Below are 24,581 nucleotides of genomic sequence, written 5' to 3'. Positions count from 1 at the left end.
TGAACTCCTGGGACCTTATGAAGATAAAAAGCTTCTGCACAGCAAAGGAAACAACCAACAAAACTAAATGCAACCAACAGAATGGAAAAAGATATTTGCAAATGACATATCGGACAAATGGCTAATATCCAAAATCTATAAAGAACTCACCAAACTCCACACCCAAAAAACAAATAATCCAGTGAAGAAACGGGCAGAAAACATGCATAGACACTTTTCTAAAGAAGACATCTGGATGGCCAACAGGCACATGAAAAGATGCTCAACATAACTCCTCATCAGGGAAATACAAATCAAAACCACACTCAGATATCACCTCCCGCTGGTCAGAGTGGCTAAAATGAACAAATCAGGACACTACAGATGCTGGAGAAGATGTGGAGAAACGGGAACCCTCTTGCACTGTCGGTGGGAATGCAAACTGGTGCAGCCGCTCTGGAAAACAGTGTGGAGGTTCCACAAAAAATTAAAAATAGACCTACCCTACGACCCAGCAATAGCATTGCTAGGAATTTACCTAAGGGATACAGGAGTGCTGATGCATAGGGGCACTTGTACCCCAGTGTTTATACCAGCACTCTAAACAATAGCCAAATTATGGAAAGAGCCTAAATGTCCATCAACTGATGAATGGATAAAGAAATTGTGGTTTATATACACAATGGAGTACTACGTGGCAATGAGAAAGAATGAAATATGGCCCTTTGTAGCTACGTGGATGGAACTGGAAAGTGTTACGCTAAGTGAAATAAGCTATACAGAGAAAGACAGATAACATATGGTTTCACTCTTTTGTGGATCCTGAGAAACTTAACAGAAACCCATGGGGGAGGGGAAGGAAAAAAAAAAGAGGTTAGAGTGGAAGAGAGCCAAAGCGTAAGAGACTCTTAAAAACTGAGAACAAACTGAGGGTTGATGGGGGATGGGAGAGAGGGGAGGGTGGGTGATGGGTATTGAGAAGGGCACCTTTTGGGATGAGCACTGGGTGTTGTATGGAAACCAATATGACAATAAACTTCATATATTGAAAAAAATAAAAATAAAAAAATAAAAAATAAAAATAAAAAATATTAAAAAACTAAAAATAAAATAATTAAAATGAAATAAAATAAAATGAAATAAAATAAAATAAAATAAAATAAAATAAAATAAAATAAAATAAAATAAAATAAAATAAAATAAAATAAAATAAAATACTCCCATAGAGCCTAAGGGACAAATTCTTGACATACACTGGTGACTTCAACATACCACCTAAAATAAACCTCCCCAGCACCCACACCAGTAAGTCAATCAGAATGAAAGCAATTACCAATGCCGTAATTGAGGCTTCTGGTGACAAGGAATAATTCAAACCCAAAGGTGCAAGCACTGAAAATATACAGGTAGAATTATTTCCCCTCTTTATATGAATTTTTATGGCTTGGCACTGAGCCCAACCAATTATTACTAAAGCCTTTGGGCAAAGGCTCAAAGCCAATGTAAGACACTAGGTGAAGTCTGTCTCCTTCCCAATCAGATTAGGATGGCACAATGGGTCTATCACTTCTTGAAACATAGCAAGCCCAATGATCTAGATTCATTTCCAATTCTAAGGAAGCCACAGTAAACCCACATCCAGAAAATTATTTTTATGAGAAGACCTCTCAAATTATAAGGATGTACTCCACATTGTGGGGACTTTTCTTACTGTTCAAAAGGCTCTTGAAAGAAATGACATGTGGCCCACCATGAAGATGCTCACCAGACTCAGATTGTATAGTACAATGATTAGCCACAAAGCCAGCTCTCAGTGCCAGACCCTACATACCACCTCATAGACATTAGCCCACCTCAAAAACTATATAGCAAAACTGACAACTTCAAGGTGAAAAGAACAAACCAAGATGATAGAATGATAGATTATAACATATATCTCTCAGTAATAAAGAAACCCACTAGACAACTATCAATAAGAAAATAAATTATTTATATCATGGGCATTATGTGCAACCCAACAACTTGTAATCAGATTATATGCATTGTTTTTTCAAACACAAATAGAATATTGACATAAACTACCCACATTATGTTAACAGAAATTCAGTACATTTGTTAAAATATCAACATTTACAGATTACAACAGCTGAATATAATAAATTTAAATTAGAAATAACAAAAATTTAAATTAAAAAATGTAAACAGGTATATTTTAAGACAGTACAAAACAGATTTCATTTTATTTTATTTCAGAGAGAGAGAGAGGACACAAGTAAGCAAGGGGCAGAAAGAGGAGGATCACCTGGAACAGAGCTCATGCTCATAAGGGCAGGGCTTGATGTCACCCAGAGTGGGGCATGAGCTCACTAGAAGCAGAGCATGAGGTCACCTGGAGCAAGGCTCAAGGTGAGGAGAGGGGCTCCAGCTCAACCAGAGCCAGGCACATGCTCACCCAAAGCTGGGTTCAAGCTCACCCAGAGCAGGACTAGTGCTCACCAGGAGCAGGGCACAAGCTCAAAAAGAAGGGGGTTCCAGCTCATCTGAGGCAACGCTCATGCCCACTGATGCCACTCTCATTCTCACCAAGAGTGGTACACATGCTCACCTGAGCAGGGCTCTAGCTCAAGTGAAGCAGGGCTCAAGTTCATCTAGTCACAGGACTCAAGCTTACCCTGAGTGAAGCACGAAATAACCAGAAACAGGGTTCAAGGTCACCTGGAACGGGGCATGAAGTCACTCAGAGTGGGAATTGAAGTCACAGGGAGCAGGGCTAGAACTCAACTGGAGCAGGGCTCCAACTCACCTAGAGATGGGTACTATGTCATCCAGAGCTCAACACCAGCTCACCCAAAGTGGGGATATACTGAACTAGAGTGGGGCTTGAGGTCACCAACAACAGAGCTTGAATGCACCCAGAGCAGACTTGAGGTCACTTAGAGAGGGGTACCAGCTCAGATGGAATGGGGTTAGAGATCACCTGGAACAGGAACCAAGATCACCCAGAGTTGGTCACATGGGCACACTCAGGGGGGCTTGAGATCACATAGAACAGGGCATGAGGTCACACAGAGCAGGGCACGAGGTCAGACAAGTGGGGCTGTAAGTGACCCAGAGGGTGGCTTCTGCTCACCCAGTGCAAAGCTTGTGGTTGTTGGCTCCTTCCTGCCGTCCTGGACAGCACTCTCCCTCAGCTCAGAGGCCCTCTGAGCACCAGAAGCTTCCAAATGCAGAGCACCCCACAACCCTCTTGGCAGCTCACCTTCCAGATACGCTTTAGCAAGGAGGCTGCTTTCGGCCTTTGGCAGGGGAGTGGAGGAGAGGCGTCTGGAGGGCGTGCCCTTGTGCGGCCGCGCCTCAGAAGCCGAAGCGCTGCTCCTGTCCTCCTCGAGTGTGCCTGCCAGAGGCTGCTCAGGGACAGCCGCGTCCTCTACGGAAGTAGGTCTTCCAGGGGAACTGGAAGTGGCCTTTTTGGGTGTTCCTGTCGCGTGCAGGGGTGGCGAGCTCGTGGTTGCTGAAGACCTTCCCGTGGGGCATGGATGAACTCTTGGATGGTAAGTTCGGAAAGCTTTCTCCAAAAGTTCGGCCTCTTCCTCTAGCTCTTTCACCCTTGTCTTGGTCTTGGTTACAAACTCCAGGTCAGAATCGGGGGAACTACTCCTGGTGCTCGCACTTGGGTCACTTGCGATCCTTGACAGAAGCATGCCTGCCGTCAGCCTTTCCAGTCCGAAAGCATTTTTCAAGAAATCCCCGCTTACATCGTTGTGAGGTACCACCACGTTGCCACCCATTAATCCGCTGATGGGCCGATCGAGCAGAGAATTCTTTGGGTTGCGGTACACCTCGTTCTCTAGGGCTATGGGTTACAAAACGACAGTGTGAGAAAGGATGGGAAAAGGTGGAGGATAGAGTTAAAAGAGATCAAGAGCATTATTTTGCAAAAATCAAAGTATTCAGGACAAACTCGCACATTCAACACTTTCTGAAGCTGCAGTCATGATCAACATTTATCAAGGGAGTGCATGGACCAGCTATGGCTTCACAGGCCTGCTTTCTTCACGCAGAGGGGGGAGGGGGACGGAGAAGGGGGGGGGATACAGAATCCTAAGCAGGCTCCAGGCTGAGCTGTCGGCACAGAGCCTGACATGGGGCTCAATCCCACAACCGCAAGGTCATGACCTGAGCTGAAGTCGGACGCTTAACTGACTAAGCCACCCGGTGCCCCAAGACAAGAGTTTCACTTCTAAGGTGACACATTTCTATAGCTTTTCCCTACTGTGAGAAGTACACTCCTTCACTGAATCATCATCATTACGTGTTCACAAGCATCAGAAGCTGCTCACATTCTCTCTCCCACGTGTGCACCCACATACCCACCCACACACAAGTTAAAGAGGTGTCTAACCCGCCTGGGTTTGTGTCAGTTGCAATTTCAAATCGGCCACCTGTCTCGTTAACCTCTTTACGGAATCTTCGTAATCGAGGATCTGGGCCTTCAGCTGCGCAGAACGTTCAATCTGCCAAGATTTAGACAAGGAAAAGAAATCAATGTAAAACCAATCACACAGCATACTTCCAAAGGCACAATTCTCTCATCAGGCTGATTTTCTTTGTCGATTTGGCCAATTCTTGGCAGCCAGACACCCATCACCCCCGGGGTCCAGATGAAACAACAACAGAACCCACTAGCAAGTTCCACAGCTCCTTTTTCACTCCTCGCGAACAACAGCTACTCCAGCACAAGAGGCAGACGTCAGAAACAGCATCGATACTGTTGCATCACAGGGGGGGAATCAGCTACTTTTACCAGGGAGCACCAACAGGGATTGGAAAACCGCGTGTTTAGGGGGGTTTACTTTCCTCTCGGTTTTATTACTATGGGGAACCTAAGGACACACAACAGCTTGAGAGTTTTCTCCAAGGACAAAGAACACTGGGGGAGTAATCAGCAGACTGGGGGCTCATTTCTGATGCCACCGGCTGACTGGTGCCGGTGTGGCGCACACCGAGTCCCCAGGCCCACAGAGCGGCCCGCCCAGATGCCTGGGTGAGCCAGGCAGTACTCACTTCACTTTGCAGCTGCTTCTGCAGGTTCTGCCTGTGGATCTCGAACTCCTTATGCTCACACACGATAGCGTTCTCTGCTTTCTTTAGTTCTTTCTGAAAAGCCACCAGCTCTGGAGAAGGCTGAGCCAGGTCTGTGAAGGTAAAAAAAGCCTGCTCGTCACCAGCCTCACATTTTCTGGTTTCACCTAACAAAAGCAGCTCAAGAGGCTTTACGTTGTTCTTCCCTTTGTACATGATAGTAAGTAAGGAGACTAAGCGCCATCTTGACTCCCCAACTTCCCAACCAAAGAATTACTTTAAAAAAAGCTTATTTAAGTTTACTTATTTTGAGAGAGAGGCCGAGCACGCGTACGCACGCAAGCACTGAGGGACAGAGACAGGGAGAAAGAAAGAATCCCCAATAGGCTCCGCACTGTCAGTGCGGAGCCCGGTGCAGGGCCTCCAACTCATGAACTGCAAGATCATGACCTAAGCCGAAATCAAGAGTTAGTCACTTAACCGACTGAGCCACCCAGACGCCCCAAGAGAATTTAATGCACGTGACTGCACACTTTACAACTCTCCGGGATTGTACTCCCAGTAAAAGAATTCTTTCAAATCCAGAAATTAACATGAAAGCCCACCAATCTGCCCTAGTACGCACAGAAGGCACAGGAGGAACCTGTCAGAACCTGCCAATGACTGCTCTGACGTCCAGTCCGACCTGGGCATCTGTCAGTGGCACTTAGGGTCCAGGCAGAAAGCAGATGGTATCCCCAGTTCGGGTCACCAGAAGATCCTTCAATAAAGGGACTCACATCGGGTAGCCACGAAGGACAGTGTAGTTCCCCGGGCTACCGGGGCCCTGTTGTCAACGCTCCTAGGGCCTGGAGGGTCAGGAGGGGAGGAATTCCCAGACCCGGAGACCGGGAGCAGGTACAGAGCCCTGAGAAGCCAAGGCCTGGGCTCCTGCCTGCCTGGGCTACTGAACGGGAGGAGATGCAGAAGGGATCACAGCCACTTCGACCTCACTCTTTTCTCTCCCTCCAAGCACGGGAGTGTGTCCCCACTGGCCAAACCCAACCAGCATTCAGAGGGAAGAAGAGCCAAGGGCCACCCAGAGAGGCATATTTATACAGTTGAAAACTTGTTAGTGACGCAATTTTGCGGCAGCAAGTGAAAAGAATGTACCTTCAATCCACGAAATTTTAGAAAATCTTCTCAATTGAAGCCTTCCTTACAGGGCAGCGAAGTTTCAGAATACTGAGCCAGTGTCAATCACAAAGGCATGCCAATCCAGACAAAACAAGACTTACGGTTTAGAAGGCGCAAGTTCTCATTTCTGGTCTCTCCCAGCTGTTGTTTAAGTAATTTATTTTGCGCCTGAAGCTCCAGTTTTCCTTGTTTCAGTAGCGAATAGTCACTCATTTCTTTCACCTTTTCATTCAGCAGGTGGTTTTGTTTGCTTATTGCCAAAGACTGGGTTCTGACCGACTCTAACTCAAGCTGGAATCGAAACAGAAACACCTGTATGTGAATGGTGACTTCACACTTCTAAGTGAAAATTGCCAGGCTGCCTGAACACTGAGTGCCACAATTTAATGAAGGTCATCTGACTGAAGTCTTTCTCTGCAACAAGACCCGAACTCCAACAATTCTTTTGCCCAAGAGCTGGGGCAGGAGGAAGCTCATCCAACTGCACCTGTGGAAGACCTGGTCCTACCAAGCACTAGCTTGGGGAATCTGAAGATCCCCATTTTCCAGATGAAACTAAGGGCCCAAAAAGGCAACCCCAGATTACAGCAATACATTTCTTAAATACAAAAGGGTGATATTTCACTAATGCACTGTGGTGCTTTCCTCTTCTTAGTAAAAATATAGCTCAAGTGTGAGAAGCCTACAGAACTCTCTAGTAAGTAACTCCTTACAAAATATGTTCTGTATGTAAAATGCTACAAAAATATGTTCTGTGCATAAAATTTAAGTACCTAAAGTTCCGGCTCTGTCCTTCAGATAGCACACAAGTTTTTGTAATGTTTGTTTGCTTTTTTATTTAAGAGAGAGGCAGAGAGAGGGAGACACAGAATCCAAATCAGGCTCCAGGCTCCAAGCTGTCTGCACAGAGTCCAGCACAGGACTTGAACCCACAAACTGTGAGATCATGACCTGAGCCTAAGTTGGACACTTAAACGCCAGGTGCCCCGTAAACACACAACTTAATACAAGTCAAGTAACAATGGCATTTGAAAAGTGCATCTCATCAGGTTTTAAACTGGGAGATCCTGACTTCCTGACAGGAATTTTTTCTGCCCTTGATGGCAAGGGAGAAGAGGCTGAGGTAGAAGCTAGTGCGTACAAGCCGCATACGACATGCAAAACTCGGCTCCCCCAAATCCCTCCACGACCATGAATGGCGGGAACATCCCAGAGTTTACACATGAAGAGTCTGAGGTCACAGTGCTTGCCCAAAGGCACACAAGCAGAAAGAGAGAGACACAGGATTCAGGCAGGGATTAGGCCCCAAAAGACATCCTCTTCCTATGCTTCCCCAGGAGACAAAGATGGAAACAAAGAACTAGCAAATGAACTGAAGTGCAGCCATCACCTTGAGTCACACGGTAACAAGACCCAACACATCAAGAGGGTAACTTAAGATAAATCACACAGGACTGAAGCTCAAGTTTCATATATTGTCTAATGTCTAAATCAAAAGAAAAGACTTCACAATTACCTCAAGCTCTTTGACACGATTTATACAATGACTGAGTTCTTCCTTTTTTGAATTAATAGCCATCAGCTCCTCTTGCAAACGTATAGCTTTTTCTGAAAGAAAGAGCCAACCAATTAACATCATCAGGTTTTCCTAGTGAATACACAAGTCATTTAATAATTTGTGGCCAGTATGTCAGACCTATGACCATTATTTCATTATCTGAATAGCAGATGTCAAGGTCAAAACAAATCAGCAGTAAGTAGGAAATAAGCTGCGTTACTCAACAGGTAACAGGAAGTTAGTGTAACAGTCAGATATGTAGCAAGCCTCATCCTGCTGCAGAGAAGTCACCACTTATACCATCGGCTCTGAGCACAGGGCCCACATGCCAACAGGTCGGAATTTCCTTAAAGACAGATTTGTCCAGGGGCGCCTGGGTGGCGCAGTCGGTTAAGTGTCCGACTTCAGCCAGGTCACGATCTCGCGCTCCGCGAGTTCGAGCCCCGCGTCAGGCTCTGGGCTGATGGCTCAGAGCCTGGAGCCTGCTTCCGATTCTGTGTTTCCCTCTCTCTCTGCCCCTCCCCCGTTCATGCTCTGTCTCTCTCTGTCCCAAAAATAAATAAACATTGAAAAAAAAAATTAAAAAAAAAAAAAAAAGACAGATTTGTCCATTGTGATTTTGTACTTACTATTTTGTCATTTTCACTTCATCTAACACAGTCTATGAACATGTATCATCAAAACCCTAATGTGCCAAATAGGTGATGGCACGGATACCTAAGTATCAGCCTCCACAAATTAACTGTGGAGGAGCAGACATACACTGGGTGACCTGGCCTGTCAGCATCATGTGCCTAGCCCTGGTTCACTCCCAAGAGTCCACTTGAAATTGTCACTAAAAGCTCTCTTCTTGTCATCGACAAAGTCCTAGAAATATATTAAGATGTCAAATATCTCAAAGACTGAAAAATTATTCAACTTTCCTACTCTCAAGCTGATGTATACAAGAGTTTAAGAGATTATATGTTAAGTAGGGGTGCCTGGGCCAGTAAGTTGGTTAAGCATCTGACTCTTGGTTTCGGGTCTGGCCATGATCTCACAGTTCTGTGAGTTCAATCCCCACACTTGCTCAGCACTGATGGGGCAGAGCTTATTTGGGATTTTCTCTGACCATCTCTTTCTCAAAATAAAAAAAAATAAACTTAAAAAAAAAGATTATATGTCAAGTGAAAATATCATGAATCATAAAAATACATCAGAAGTAAAAGAAGTAAGAAACTGTATCACAGCGACACAGAAGTTAAAATTTTCCTGAAGTAAAAAATGAAGTGTCTTATGGTTAAGAGTAGTATTTACCAGATAGCAAAAAGTCGCTGGCACCTTGCTGATAATCACATCTATCAAAATACACAGAAATAAAGTTGGATAAAACCCTGCTGATAAATCACTAACCTTAGTTCACAAAAATGTAGTAAAAAACAGTATTTTTTTATTTTGTAAAATTAACAAAAATCATGTCCTTTTTGCAGTAACGCGAAGTGTAAGCAATGGCTTCTTGAGAATACAGAATAGACACTAGGAAGTTAACAGCCTATGTTAGTGTGGAAAAATACAGCTTGCCCCAAGAGTCACCTTTATTCTTCCTTTCATCTTCTATCAGCCTGTTAGTTCTAGCAATATAGTCGTCCTTGAGTTCAAGTTGATATCTGCAAGTCAGAAAAACTAAAATGAGGGGCGCCTGGGTGGCTTAGTGGGTTAAGCGTCCAACTTCAGCTCGGGTCATGATCTCATGATTTGTGAGTTCAAGCCCTCCATTGGGCTCTGTGCTGACAGCTCAGAGCCTGAAGCCTGCTTTGGAATGTGTGTCTCCCTCTCACTCTGCTCCTCCCCTATCACACTGACTCTCTCTCTCTCTCTCAAAAATAAACATTAAAAAAAAAAGAAAAACTAAAATGAGCTTGTCACTCTCCTGGATGGACTACTATCAATACCCGAGCTTATCTATGGGACCAGGGCACCAAAGGGCACTGAGAGTGACCACGTGCAAACCTCAGGCTCTCTCAAGACGAGAGCCAGGGATCTGAATTCTGAACGTGAAAGGTCCAGAGAACTCTGCTATGACCGTGTAAATTCAATTCTCAAATGCAATCACACAAAATGAAGGGTCCTGTTCTTGTGAGGGAACCAAGGACAATTACTTCCCTGTTGGTCTCAACCGACACAAGGAACTAAATGAAGTTAAATTTCCAGTGTGCATGACAGACTCTAAATCCCAAATGACAACTGAGTCAGTTGGTTATTCACCTCTCCAGTCCTGTAATTCACCTGTCCTGTCTCCCGTCCCTAACAGAAGAACTTCTGCCCTTAGGGGCTGAGTACAGTCCTGAGAGACAACGGCCAACAGCATTAGCACTGAATTAGAGACACCCAAAGGCCCACCTTACAAGCTTAAGCCACCTCCACCAGCTGTTACCAGCTGACTTTCTGGTTCAGAGGTCAGAGAAAGCAGAGAGAGGCACTTGCATGATATCCTCCCAACTTGAACACTTGCTGAAGCCATAAGTACACCCAAGGCCAAATGATACCCAACAACTCGCTGTATCCATTGCTACACCAAGTTCACATATACAGTTTTCATTAATTTCCCACCATTCAATGACTAGAGCTACTTCAGTGTTCACTACTATGTTAGAGGAGAGAACATAAAACCCATCATTTCAAAACTGATACAATGAAAATGGTGCTACTTTTTTAACAGAATTTTTTTAAACAATAACCTCCAGGGGTGGCTCAGTTGATTGAGCATCTGAGTTTGGCTCAGGTCATGGTCTCCCAGTTCATGAGTTTGAGCCCTGTACTGGACTCTGTGCTGACAGCTCAGAGCCTAGAGCCTCGTTTGGATTCTGTGTCTCCCTCCCCCTCTCTCTGCCCCTCCCCTGCTTGTGTTCTGTCTCTTTCTCAAAAATAAATAAAAACATTAAAAAAAAAAAAACAGCCTCCAGAAACCTTTGTGGGCACTATGTAATGGCATATCAATGACAAATTATAAGCAAGGCAATAAAAATGAGGCCAATGACTAAGAAACACCCAGGGAAGCTTAGTTGACTCTTCTCTTCACTACACATGCATTTACTCAATCAATATTAACTGAGCACTTATTATGTTGCAGATGTTATACTGTGCACTAGAAAGTTACCATATGGGCTTAATGTCTTTGCATGAAGAGGTTATTCAGTGGGACACAAATTTCAGGCTATAAGAAAGCCACAGTGATCACATTCTCCTTTCCTATATTGTTTTTTGCTTCATAGAATTAACTGGGGTTTTTTTGGATTCTGATTCTGCAGAAGCCTGAAGAAATACAAGGCACATGTTCACTGACAAATACTATCACTAGTAGAAGACCAATGTATAAATCATTAGCTAGCTCCATCTTAGTGTCAGTATAATAAAAGATAACAGAAAGTGATTTTAGGGGTATCTGGGTGGTTCAGTTGATTTAAGCATCTGACTTCAGCTCAGGTCATGACCTCACGGGTTATGGGTTCAGGCCCTGCATTGGGCTCTGTGCTGAGAGTTCAGAGCCTAGAGCCTGCTATAGATTCTGTGTCTCCCTCTGTCTGCCCCTCTCCCACTCACACTCTGTCCCTCTCTCCCTTTCTCTTTCAAAAGTAAATAAATATTTTAAAAAATGAAAATGACTTTAATTTCAATGTTATAGATTCTCATCTGCGCGAACTGAGCAAGTCTTAAAGTGCCCTAAAAATTAAAGCAAACCACATGCCCTCAGGAAGTGTCAGAGAAGCTACAAGAATGAGGGGTGCCTGAGTGGCTCAGTTGGTTGAGCATCCAGCTTTAGCTCAGATCATGATCTCATGGTTCATGAGTTCGAGCCCTGTGTCAAGCTCTGTGCTGACAGCTCAGAGCCAGAAGCGTGCTTCAGATTCTGTGTCTCCTCTTTCTCTGCCCCTCCCCCTGCTTGCGCTGTGTCTCGCTCTCTCAAAAATAAACAAACGTTAACATTTTTTTTTTTTTAAATGAGCAGAGGACACCATTCTCTATATGTACCTTTTCAACCTATCTTAAATACTCACGAGAAAGGCTGGACTACCAAATGAAAACACAGATTTTTTTCAACACCCAATTTTGCCATCAACTGTCAGTCCTATTTACTTCAGTGGTTGTGTTTCCAGCAACTTAATTCAAACACATGATTCCTTTAACAACGCCAAGCAATTACTTGAGAAGCTCATTCTTGATCTTTTGGTCATAGGTCTCCTCAATACTCTGGACATTCAGCTCCCGTTTACTAAGTGCATCAGTTGCGCTTTTATTTTTTTCTTCTTGTAGCCGCTGAGCCCTGCAATTAGCCAAAGAGAAAGAAAGCAGGTAAGAAAACCCCAACATCGGAAGTAACACATTTAGAGGGAAAGAGACACCTTGTGTTTTTAGCTCCACAGGGTAAAACCTTCACATGGCTTCCCTGCTGAGAAGTGAACTAAAAGAGCCAGAAGTCCATCTACTTTACGAACTGACTTAGTTCATTAGCTAGCAGATGGCCTTCTATGGCGGCACCTGGCTAAGGGGGGTGTCAACGTGTGGTGACCAAAGTGGTTTCTTACTTTTCTACACTTACAGGAGAGAACCCACACTCAAAACGGGGGTACAGGGGACAAAGGGTCACAATCAACTGAGGGGTGAAAGAAGGATGCTTTTAGTTACAAAGCCACAAAGCCAACTTTAGTGTACCTTAAGTGTTTGTTTCTTCTAGACTGTTATTTCTAACTGTGAGAGTTAACTGGTCCCTAAAAATTAGAGGTGGAAGATTCGTTTTGGGCTTCCCTTATCTATTGACTGAAGATGCCGAAAACAGAAGGTAGGCCCATCAGAACCTCCAAATCCGAAGAATGGAGTGCTTTTCATGGGAAGACCCTCAACCACCTACAAAACCAATTCCAGAGCCAGGAATCAGGTTCACGGGCACTTAGACCAAACCACAGGGATGGGAGGGCTCCAGGCTGAGCATAAAGGCTTGGTGTTAGAGCTCCCTCTGCTGCCCCATCTGTACAGCAAAAGATGAATAAATCCATTCACTTCAGTTAATGTGCTTACAAGGGAGAAGCAGGGCAAACAGAGGTTAAAGAAGTGGTTACATAATCATGATTATACAATCCAGAATCTGCCCAAACTTTGTCCCTTTTCTTTTCTCTCACATTAGCAAACTGCCACTTGAGAACTTCCAAAGAGAGTAAGGTAGGAAGAAATCAAATGATCAGAACCTACATAAATGAAAAACATTAATAAAGACAAAGACAAACCTCTTAAATAAAATAGGGGTCCTGGAATATTTCGAGTTTCAAGACGCCAAATGGGAAAGAAAGCTTAATTCCACCAACTACAGACTGGGGAGCTTGCTCTTAATCCCAGCTGAAATTTGAAGGAGGATACAGATGTGAGCACTTAGGGAAAGGAACACACACACCAAGAGAAATGGTTTCACCCAGGGGTGCCTGGGTGGCTCAGCATGTGGCTAAGCGTCCGACTTTGGCTCAGGTCCTAACCGTGCGGTTCAGGAGTTCAAGCCCCTGGTCAGGCTCTGTGCTGACAGCCAAGAGCCTGGAGCCTCCTTCAGATTCTGTCTCCCTCTCTCTCTGCCCCTCCACAATTGGTACTAAGAAAAAAAAAACACACAAAAACAAACAAACAAACAACCACCAGTAGTTTCTTCGCCCAGTAAGAGTTGAGTCAGAGCCACCGTCTTCCCCCTCCCCCGACAGCAGCAGTGCAGGAGAGGGCGGCAGGTCCGGGTATCTGGAATTGTTACTTTGCACACATGCAGCTACTGGATGTGAATGACTGGATGTAAGTGAGAAACGTGGCATTTGTTCAAGCATTATCAGCTTCTTCAAGTCACGTATCTTGTCATACTGTAGCCCGATGATGGCATCTCACTCTGCTTTTCATTCTAATGTGTACTAGTTCATAAGTGAAACCCTAGTCTTTCTCTTCATTTGTGCCTTTTAAAGCTAGGTGGGATCCCCTTTACAAGTGAACACTCTATTTGGCAGTTAACATCAGACTATTAAGACGTGTATTTAGTTCTTTTGAATCGTCATTCTGAATATCCCAAACGAACACACGTTACTCACAATTCAAAAGCTTCCATTCTTTGTTTCAGCTCTGCTTCTCTGCCTCTTAGCATGTCTATATCTTTGAGGAGAAGTTGTCTCTGAGCATAAATCTCCTTGGTTTCAATCTGTGTACAGAAGCATTAGTTTTCAGCAAGCAAGCTAAAGAAGATATAACAGATCCGAATATAGTGCTTCCTCGATTCCAGAGAACTACGGATACTTAGGGTTACAATTTCACTTTCAAGAGGTTCCAATTCAGCATACTCTTTTTGCCCATTTAGCCACCCAAACATGCATTCCCTCCTTCAATGACTGTTCAATTCCATTATCATATATTCCTAATATTTCTGCTCTATTTATTCTACCTAATGGACATCTCTCAGACACTTAACATTTGGACAAGTGCATCAGCATGAGGAAAATGACACAGAATGTGCATGTAGCAATAAAAATTCCAAAGAATAGAATTCTCCTGGTTCTGTCGGCTGAAAGTTTCAGTTCATAGGTTATTCTCATTCAGGGTTAACAAGCTGAATGAACAGGCCACACTTCCATTTGTGTGTTCACTGAGCAAGGCTTCATGGAGTACCTGGCATGTGTCTAACAGCACACTCAGAACTAGAGGAAGACGAACAGATAGAGTTCCAATCTTTCCAAAATTCAGTTTAGTCAGGGAAAGAGAGAGAGAAATTATCACACTAGGATGTGATGACCTTTATAGCTAAAATACTTCAGGACTGTGGCAGGAACAGCACTTCCCTGAGTCAGGGAAGGCATTACAAGGAAGTGACACAGCACCTGGATTTTGAAGGCCAAGAGGGTTTCATCAGGGGCACAAGAAGGGCATTGCAGGTGGTGGAATAAAGCCAGAATGCTTGGCATGAGGATGGCCATCTTGTCCAGAGCTTTCAGAGAATCAGCAAACTCAGTGAATATTCTGGTCTGGTAACTGATCTGAACTAGTCAGTCACCCATCTTGAGGATGCGGTTGTTAATGTAAACACCATCCAATCATCTCAAAGACAGTGGTTCCAACATCGATTTTTCTAAGAACCCCATCAACAGAAATCACACACAAAATCGTATCACATGACTGGGTCTTTCTGAGAAGCCAAAAGCAAGGATGGGCGCTGGGAGGGAGTCCTTCAACTTTTGAGGTCTCCACATAGCAGTGGTTCCAGCTGGACACAGGAAACTGTGTCCCAAATCCAGTCTGGTCTAAGACAGCTGCTTAGGAAAGGAACCAGTTTTTCCTGAAAGAGTGGACCCCATCCCTCCTGCCACTCCTTGCCCTTTCCACCTCCTGTCCAGTCACTTTCCGGGAAAGATCAAATGACCATTTCACAATCCTAGACTCCGCTACTCCAGGGACCCTCAACCCCTGTGACCCAAGGGCAGCATGCTGCACTTTGTTTCTAGTCTCCACACAACATCTCAACCTGCAGCCCTGTCCTCTGGGCCCACGCTTACTTTTCTGTCAGTGTTCTGACATCTCATCCTGGATGCCTCGGAGACTGGACACAGCCCTGTCTCCCTCCACCCTGGGTTAGTAGTCACCCACCGTCCCCCTGGCCCCTTTCACTATCCCACCGAACCCCTCAATCCAATAGGCTGCACTTCTCAAGCCAAGTAAACTCAGCTCTATCTGGTCCACTCCCCAAGTGCCTCCTCCCTCGCTAATCTTACAGACTCTACCACACCAACTGCCTACAAGCAGTTGGTTCAGTCCACTACAGCTGTAGGCTGCCCGTGTCACAGCCAGGTCCTCCACACAGCTCTGCCACTCCGGCCTGCTTCAGAGGGCTGCTAGGCCCCCAACCCCATGCAGCCGTTCCACACTGATCCTCTCCTCGAGGCTGCCTCCCAGCCCTCCGATCTGCCCGAGAGGAGAGAGCATGTTCAGCGGGGAGTTTTGCCCATTCCCAACATGGAAGCTAGCACCCGCAATCCCTTCCTCCCAGCACTCTCCAGGGAGGAAGTCTCCATAACCTTTTCAAGGCCAGTCCTACCACTTGTGCTCTTGACCTCCAACCCTCACACACCTGTAGGGCTTGATCTTGGCTAACCAACTGTCACAACCCACTCTAGGGCCTGAAGCCCATCTACAAACAGCCACAGGAAATAGACACCCAGCAAAGAATTTTAAAATCTTACCTCTTGGTGCTTCTGAATTCTCTCAAGAGACAACTTTTCCCGAGAAATAAGGGCGTCAGATTTTGCTTGACAAGCTCTCTCCAATTCGTTCCGGAACTCAGCCAATTCCCTCTCAGACTTTCTTTTCTCTTCCATTTTAATTTTTGCTATTTCAGTATCTTTAAAATACTTTAACTGCGAATCGATCACCAATTATTGTAAATACTGAAACTATACTAAGAAAATAACTTTTCTCTTCATGGTTAGGTTTAACACTAATGCTCTAAATATACTTAGTTTAACTCATCTTTAGTTTCATCTCATTCACTGTACCTGTAGAATTCACTCAAAAGACATAAAAAATGACACCGGTTGGAAAGAAAAATAATGTCTAACAGTATATCACATTTGTTAATAAATTCTCTATTTTTCCCCCCATACCCAAGATGAAGACACCATAGGACACCTGGGTGGCTCAATTGGTGAAACATCTTGACTTCTTGATTTTGGCTCAGTCCATGATCTCATGGTTCATGAGTTCAAACACCAAGTCAGGCTCTGTGCTGACAGTGTGGAGCTTGCTTAGGATTCTCTCTTGCCCTATCTCTGCCCCCTCCCCTGCTTACACTCACTCACAAAATAAACTTAAATTTAAAAAAAGACCTTCAAGACAAGCACAGCAACAAGATACAGCTCACCTTTTGACACATTTCTGCCCGAAGCTGCTGTTCCATTTCTCTCTTATATTCATTTAACTTTACTTCTAAGGATTCTAACTTTGGACGCTGAGGGTAAGCACCTGCAAACTGATCATCAATAAGCTGAAGCTTCTCCACTGTTAAAACAACATAGGAAATTAGCATAGAGAACTGCAGGCAGTTGAGCAAGAGGCTACAGCTCTGTTTAAAAGCAGAGTATACTTAGGGGCAACTGGAGGGATGTCTGAAATTTACTTTGAAACGCCACAAAATTAAGATGGATTAATGGATGGGTCGGATAAGCGATCAGGCAAGGAGGATACAAATTTACCAGGTAAGTCTAGGTATACAAGTGTTCACTGTACAACCGTTTCCACCATTCTTTACATCAGAAATTCTCACCATCCAATTTCAGGGGGAAAGAAAGCCAAGAGTGCAACTTAAGTCAGAAAACACTGGCATCTCTTCCCAGACCCTAAGTGCCAAGGCAGAGAGTGCTTTTATTGGACTGTGGTTAAAGTCGACTGACACGTTCAAAACACGGACCTTAAAATAAATCAAAGGTCACGTATTTTGACTCCTCTGCTTTGCAGAGAAGGAAGCAGATGCCCACATAGTTTAAATGAGTCCCAGAGGGCTAAGCAACTGTGTAAGGGCAGGACTGGGGCTGCAAGCTCGTCTGTTGCTGGGCTGTCATTCTACTGCTCTCTCCAGTAGACCCACAGCCCCCACAACAGCTGAGGGCCAGCATCAACCGACTGCAAACCCGGACTTGCAGGATGAACTCGATCGTGGAGAACACCACCCACCAAAAAGGATGCACTGGACAATGTGGCTGACACAAGTAGTTTAAAAAGATTGGCAGTGTCCGTCTTTTTAGAGAACTTTCAACAGGTTTTCCATTTACTCTTCTGGGTTTTCCAAATGCTTTACAATTGTGCCGTCCAATACAGGGCTCTCTAGCCACATGTGGCCATGGGGTACATGAAATAGGACCAGTTCGAATTGAGAGGTGCTCTAAGTGTAAACACCAGATTTCAAAGATGGAGTATGGAAATTTTATATAAAATAATACCATTAACGTTTTTTGTATCAATTATATGTTGGAATATTTTGGGCATACTGGGTTAAATAAAATATATTAAAATAAATTCACCTGTTCCCCCCCCGCCCCCACTATGGCTACTAGAAAATTAACCGTAACATATGTGGCTATTATTGGACAGAACCACTCTAGAATAAGCATGTACCATGTTCCCAATGGAATAAAACGTAGCCCCAAAATAAAGACCTAGTCATACAGTTTAGCTTTTACAAATTATAGACTTCTCTTCTTACATGTTAAAAGTACTCTGGAGGGGACAAGAAGACTCAGGAGGGGCCAAGAAACTGATTAGTCACATAATTTTAGACAATTTGGACTCTAGGGGTGCCTGGGTGGCTCAGTTGGTAAACAGCTGACTTCGGCTCAGGTCATGATCTCCTGGTTTGTAGGTTTGACCCCCACATCAGGCTCTGTGGGCTCTGTGGACAGCTAGGAGCCTGGAGCCTGCTTCAGATTCTGGGTCACCCTCTCTCTTTCTCTGCCTGTCTCCTGCTCATGCTGTCTCTCTCAGAAATAAAGAAACATTAAAAAAAAAAAAAAGAAAAGAAATTTGGACTCTACTATTAGTTCTGACCCAGAAGGAGTGTTTCCAAGTTGTGCTTCCTCTGGGGACCCCCATTTTCTGAGCGCTAAACCAAAGTGATACACCGCTGACTTCTCTAGTTTTCTCCTCAAGGCACGCAGTCAAGGATTTCCTCACTTAGTGGCTATAAATTCAAGTTAGAGGAGACCTAGGGAAGAACCTCCCAGTTGAACCCAACACACAAAGAAGCACTTGGGCCTTCAGAGAGGGGAGGGCAGTGCAGGCGAGCAGTCCTGGCTGCATCCTGTGAGGCTTCCAGAGGAAGGAGTGCGCCTGTGCCCCCTGGGGCTTGCACCCCTCCAGGGCAAGGAACAGACCCACAGTACAGCACATCAGGTCCTTTCCTTCATTTGAGGAGAAAACAGAAACATTAAAATTCTGAAGGAGAGCCACAGTTACCAAGAGAGTCTTTGCTAGGAAATGTTGAACTTGTCTGAGTTCCCACATCACAGCTCTTTCTGGACTGATGATATTCTTCCATTTCTCTTAAAAACTGCATGAGAAAACCTACAAGACACAAAGTGTATGATACAGTTTTGCCGCGTAACTTTTCTCATTCAACCATTGCATCAACCTTGTTTCTATGATCTTGGTTTTTAAACATTCTAGATCTTCTAAGAATAATTTCTTTTTGCAAACGTGACACAAAACCTACGAGCAATAATGAGAAATATTTATCAAACAACGATAGAATTAAAACCTATATGGCATGAAATGAAGTCAAAAGACAAGTGATACACTGGAAAAAAATATTTGCGAGGATATGGAGACAGAGAAGTAATTTTCATAATATCAAAGAGCTCTTTTAAGTCAGAAAAAAATGGAAAAATTAGACAAAACATGGAGAAAGTTTATGCAAAAAAAAGTGTCAGAAAAACATGATCTAAACCAACAAACACTGCACTGTTCGTGCAATGCAAACTGCTGCAGCTGAAACAGTATGGAGGTTCCTCAAAAAACTAAAAATTAAACTACCCTATGACCCAGAGATTGCACTACTAGGCATTTATCCAAATGATACAAAAATGCTGATTCATAGGGGAACATGCACCCCAATGTTTATAGCAGCACTATCGGGGCGCCTGGGTGGCTCAGTCGGTTAAGCGTCCGACTTCAGCTCAGGTCATGATCTCGCGGTCCGTGCGGTCCATGAGTTCGAGCCCCGCGTCGGGCTCTGTGCTGACAGCTCAGAGCCTGGAGCCTGTTTCGGATTCTGTGTCTCCCTCTCTCTCTGACCCTCCCCCATTCATACTCTGTCTCTCTCTGTCTCAAAAATAAATATAGCAGCACTATCAACAATAGCCATATTATGCAAAAAGCCCATATGTCCATCAATTGATGAATGGATAAAGAAGATGGGGTGTGTATATCTGTATGTATACATATATAGTGTATACAAATACACATGTGTATGTACATATGTATATATGTAGTGTATGTATAGTGTATGTATACCTATACACAATGGAATATGACTTGGTGATCAAAAAGAATGAAATCTTGACATTTACAACAACCTGGATGAAACTAGAGTGTATTATGCTAAGCAAAATAAGCAGTCAGAGAAAGACAAATATATAATTTCACTCATGTGGAATTTAAGAAACAAAACAGATGAACATAGGGGAAGGGAAGGAGAAAGAAGATAAAAAGTCTTTTTTTTTTTTTTTTTATTTTGAGAGTGTGGGCCAGGGGCACAGAGAGGTGACAGAAAGAATCCCCAGCAGGCCATGCACTATCACTGTGGACCCAGATGTGGTGCTCGAATTCACAAACTGTGAAATTATAACCTTAGCTGAAACCAAGAGTCAGATGCTTAACCAACCAAACAAGTGGTCCTAAGGCCACCCAGGAGTCCCAAGACTCTTTTTTTTTTTTAACGTTTATTTTTGAGAAAGAAAGACATGGCATGAGTGGGGTGAGGGGCAGAGAGAGGAAGACAGAATCCCAAGGAGGCTCTGCACTGTCAGCAGAGCCCAACGTGGGGCTGAGTCCCACAACAGTGAGATCCCAACCTTAGCCAAAATCCAGAGTTGACGCTTAACCGAATGAGCCACCCAAGTGCCCCACAATAAGAGACTCTTAAAGACAGAGAACTGAATGTTGCTGGAGGGGAGGTGAGTGGGGGGAATGGACTAAATGGGGGATGGGCATTTAGGAAGGCACTTTTTGTGATGAGCACTAGGTGATGTATATAAGTGATGAATCACTGGGTTCCACTCCTGAAATCAATACTACACTGTATGTTAACTAACTTCAACTTAATAAATTAAAAAAAAAAGGCCATATATAAAACACAACTAGCATCATACTCAGTGGTAAAACACTTAGAACTTCTCCTCTAAGACCAGGAAAAACAAGTATGTCCCTCTCATCAGTTTTATTCTACATAGTACTGGAAGTCCTTGCCACAGCCACTGGACAAAAAAACATCCAAATTGGTAAGAATGAAGTAAAATCATCACTATTTGCAGATGACATGATAGCAGAATTTAGAGAAAACTCCAACGATTCCACCAAAAAAACACTAGCACTGATAAATGAATTCAGTAAAGTCACACAATACAAAACTAATATACAGAAATCTGTTGCATTCCTATATAGGAACATCATATAAGAATACATAGTGAAGTAGCAATAAAAGAGTGCCATTTATCATTGCACCAAAAAAAAAAAAAAAAAAAACCAAAAAACCCCCAAAAAACCTAGAAATAAACTTAACTAAGGAGCTGAAAGACCTATACTATGAAAACTCTCAACCACTGATGAAAGAAACTGAGTATAACAAAAAAGAAAATGTTCTGTGCTTATGGACTGAGAGAACCAGTATTGTTAACATGTCCATGCTACCCAAAGCAATCTACAGACTCAATGCAATCTTGATTAAAATATCAACAGCATTTTTCACAGAACTAGAATAATACTAAAATGTGTATGGGACCACAAAAGATCTCCAAAGAGCCAAAACAACCTTCAGGAAGAAGAACAAAGCTGGAGGTATCACAATTCCTGATTGCAAGATGTACTACAAAGCTGTAGTAATCAAAACAGTAAGGTATGGCATGACAACAGGCATGCAGATGAATGGAACAGAATAGAGAGCCCAGAAATAAACCCACTCGTACATGGTCAATCTAAAACAAAGGAGGCAAGAATATACAACAGGAGGATAAAGTAGTGTCTTCAGCAGATGGTGCTGCGCAAACTGGACTGCTACATGCAAAACAATGAAACTGAGCCACTTTCTTACACCACACACAAAAATAAACTCAAAATGAATAAGTCCTAAATGTGAGAGCTGAAACCATAAAATTCCTAGAAAACATAGGCAGTAATATCTTTGACATCAACTGTAGATATGTTTTTCTAGCTAGGTCTCTTTAAGCAAAGGAAACAGAAACAACAACAAAAACTGATGGGACTACAAAATAAAGAGCTTCTGCAGAGCAAAGAAAATCATCAACAAAACAAAAAGGCAACCTACTGAATGGCACAAGATATCTGCAAATGATCCATCAAATAAGGGGTTAATATCCAAAATATATAAAGGACTTCTACAATTCAACCCAGAAAACCAATCTGATAAATAAACGAGCAAAGGACCTGAATACACATTTTCCCAAAGATACTCAGATGGCTAACAGACACATGAAAAGATGTTCAACATTAATGATCATCAGGGAAATGCAAATCAAAACCATAATGAGATATCACCTCCCACCTGTCAGAATGGCTAAAACTAAAAACACAAGAAACTAATGCTGGTGATGATATGGAGAAAAAGAAATCCTCTTGCATGTTGGTGGGAATGCAAACTGGTGCAGCCACTGTGGAAAATAGTATGAAGGCTCCTCAAAAAAATAGGGGTACCTGGGTGGCTCAGTTGATCGAGTGTCTGACTCTTGATTTCAGCTCAGGTCATGTTCTCATAGTTGTTGCATCAACCCTCCCACTGAGCTCCATGCTAGGTATGGAGCCTACATGGGATTCTCTCTCCCTCCGTCCCTCCCCGTTCACATGCACGTGCTCTTGCTCTCAAAAAAAAAAAAAAAAAAAAAAAAAAAAAAATTAAAAATAGAATTACCATATGATCCAGTAATTCCACTACTGGGTAATTATGCAAACAAAACAAAAACACTAGCTTGGAAAGATATATGCACCCCTATGTTTACAGCAGCATTATTTACAATGAGCGAGATATGGAAGCAATGCAAGTGTCTGTCAACAGATGAATGGATAAAGACGTGGTATGTATGTGTGTGTGTGTGCATGCACGGACGGACAGACACACACACAGTTGAATTATCACTCAGCCATAAAAAAGAATGAAATTGGGGCACCTGGGTGGCTCAGTTGGTTAAGTCTCCGACTTTGGCTCATGATCTCACGGTTTGTGAGTTCAAGCCCTGTGCTGGGCTCTGTGCTGACAGCTAAGAGCCTGGAGCCTGCTTCAGAGTCTGTGTCTCCTTCTCTCTCTGACCCTCCCCCACTCACACTCTGTCTCTCTGTCCTTCAAAAGTCTACAAACATTAAAAAAAAAATTAAAAATAAAAATAAAATAAAGACTGAAGTCTTGCCATTTACAATAACACCAATGGAACTACAGGGTATAATGCTAAGCACAATGTCAGAGAAAGACAAATATCATAGGACTTTACTACAGTGGAATTTAAGAAATGAATGGAGAAAAAAAGAAAAAGGAGACAGACTCTTAAATACAGAGAACTGGTGGCTGCCAGAGGGGAGGGCGCAAGGGGATGGATAAAACAGATAAAGGGGATTAAGAGTACAGTTATGATGACCATTGAGAAATGTATGTAATTGTTGAGCCATTATATGGCTGGTATATTATTTGAAACTAACAGAACACCATATTAATTACACTTGAATGAAAAGTAACAGTATACTCATTCAATGGAATACACAGCAATTAATATGAACAAACCAATGCTAAAATAGTGTGAATCAAGCTCATAATGTTCAGAGAAAGCCATACTCAAAATTATACTGTAAGATTCCATGTATATAAAGTGTAAAAAACAGGCAATAATAATCTATGGGGCCAGACATCAGAATAGCAATAAAGACTGGGTAATAGGGAAAGTGTAATGATTGGGATGGATACAAGGGGAGCTTCTGGGATGCTGGTATTGTTCTAGTTCTTGTGATGGAAAGTACTTCCTGGGTATATCTATTTTTTGTTGGTTTATCAAGCTATGCATTTGTAATTTCTGCATCTTGTATTGTTCTATTTCAATTACCATTTTATTGAAAAATATGGACATACAACAACATAAAGAGGCTAGGGGAGGAATACCAGGCAGTGGGAGGGTAGGGGCAGGTGGTAGAGCAGAGAGCACACACAGTTAAGTTCTTCATCTTATACTGGTGTGGTTCATGGTGCCCCAAAACAATTACCCTAGTAACAAAGATTCCTGATCACAGACCCCCGTAACAGATAAAATAACAAAAATTTAAAACGTTCCAAGGATTACCAAAATGGGACAGACACAGCGTGAGCAAATGCTATTGGAAGAGTGGCACTGATGGACTTGCTGGACACAGGCTTGCCAAAAACCTTATGTTTGTAAATCCTGCAGTATCTGCCAAGCACAATCAAGTGGAAATGGAAGAAAGTGAAGTTCGCCTGCACTGGAAGTGCTGCCAGGGGAATGCGGAAACAGGCACGTGCCAGGGAGAGGTGCCAGGGTTAGCAATGTTCAGATGAACATGCCCCTCAACCTAGTTACTCCGCTTCTGTAAACACACACAGCTATACTTCCACAGGCACACACAGCGGACTCTACCCGCCAACGGCTTCCGATGGCACAACACAGTACAACAATGAAATCTCCATCAAGGGGGTTAAACACATTCTTTGAAAGTAAGAGTCTGAGTCCACAGTTATAAAGATACATTGGTGACTAAAGTAAACTGCAAAACAGTATCTACAATATGATCCCATTTAGGACTAGATGTGTTTTAATCACATACACAGACTTGCTCATTCACAAACTAAATTCTGGTAAACAAACTGTTCATTGCAGTTATCAGTGGAAAGGGAGATCAGAGAACATGGCAGCAATTTCCACCTTTCTTTCACTTTATACCTTTCCAAATAGTTTGAAACTTTTTTTAAAACCAGGAGTAGAAATTATTTTAGAAGTTTTTAGTGTTTTGGGGCACCCGGGTGGCT

The 24,581-nt window shown here is 43.2% G+C and overlaps 1 protein-coding gene and 1 pseudogene across 6 annotated transcripts in view; one reads left to right on the top strand and one right to left on the bottom strand.

Annotated features, from left to right (window-relative positions):
• The window catches only part of LOC115508046, a 150,046-nt pseudogene that overhangs the window by 88,036 nt on the left and 37,429 nt on the right, over positions 1-24,581 (top strand).
• Positions 1-24,581, bottom strand: part of LOC115508048 (oral-facial-digital syndrome 1 protein-like) — a 36,888-nt gene that overhangs the window by 1,268 nt on the left and 11,039 nt on the right. For 5 of the 6 annotated variants that reach the window (XM_032592297.2, XM_032592298.1, XM_032592301.1 and 2 more), the window contains 11 exons: positions 18,785-18,892; positions 16,698-16,834; positions 16,021-16,194; positions 13,885-13,991; positions 11,976-12,095; positions 9,368-9,441; positions 7,754-7,845; positions 6,339-6,528; positions 5,044-5,174; positions 4,382-4,493; positions 1,949-3,832 (listed from right to left, as the gene is read on the bottom strand). In XM_032592297.2, coding sequence (XP_032448188.1) covers positions 3,063-3,832; positions 4,382-4,493; positions 5,044-5,174; positions 6,339-6,528; positions 7,754-7,845; positions 9,368-9,441; positions 11,976-12,095; positions 13,885-13,991; positions 16,021-16,194; positions 16,698-16,834; positions 18,785-18,892 — 2,015 coding nt within the window. In that variant the 3' untranslated portion in view covers positions 1,949-3,062. Of the gene's footprint in view, positions 1-1,948; positions 3,833-4,381; positions 4,494-5,043; positions 5,175-6,338; positions 6,529-7,753; positions 7,846-9,367; positions 9,442-11,975; positions 12,096-13,884; positions 13,992-16,020; positions 16,195-16,697; positions 16,835-18,784; positions 18,893-24,581 lie in introns of those variants that run through there. The other variant, XM_032592299.2, reaches the window with a different exon arrangement.

The sequence above is a fragment of the Lynx canadensis genome, chromosome Y, assembly GCF_007474595.2.
Source record: "Lynx canadensis isolate LIC74 chromosome Y, mLynCan4.pri.v2, whole genome shotgun sequence".
Classification (NCBI taxonomy): domain Eukaryota; kingdom Metazoa; phylum Chordata; class Mammalia; order Carnivora; family Felidae; genus Lynx; species Lynx canadensis.
The sequence above is the reverse complement of the archived record's forward strand: the minus strand, read 5'-3'. Positions and strand labels throughout refer to the sequence as shown.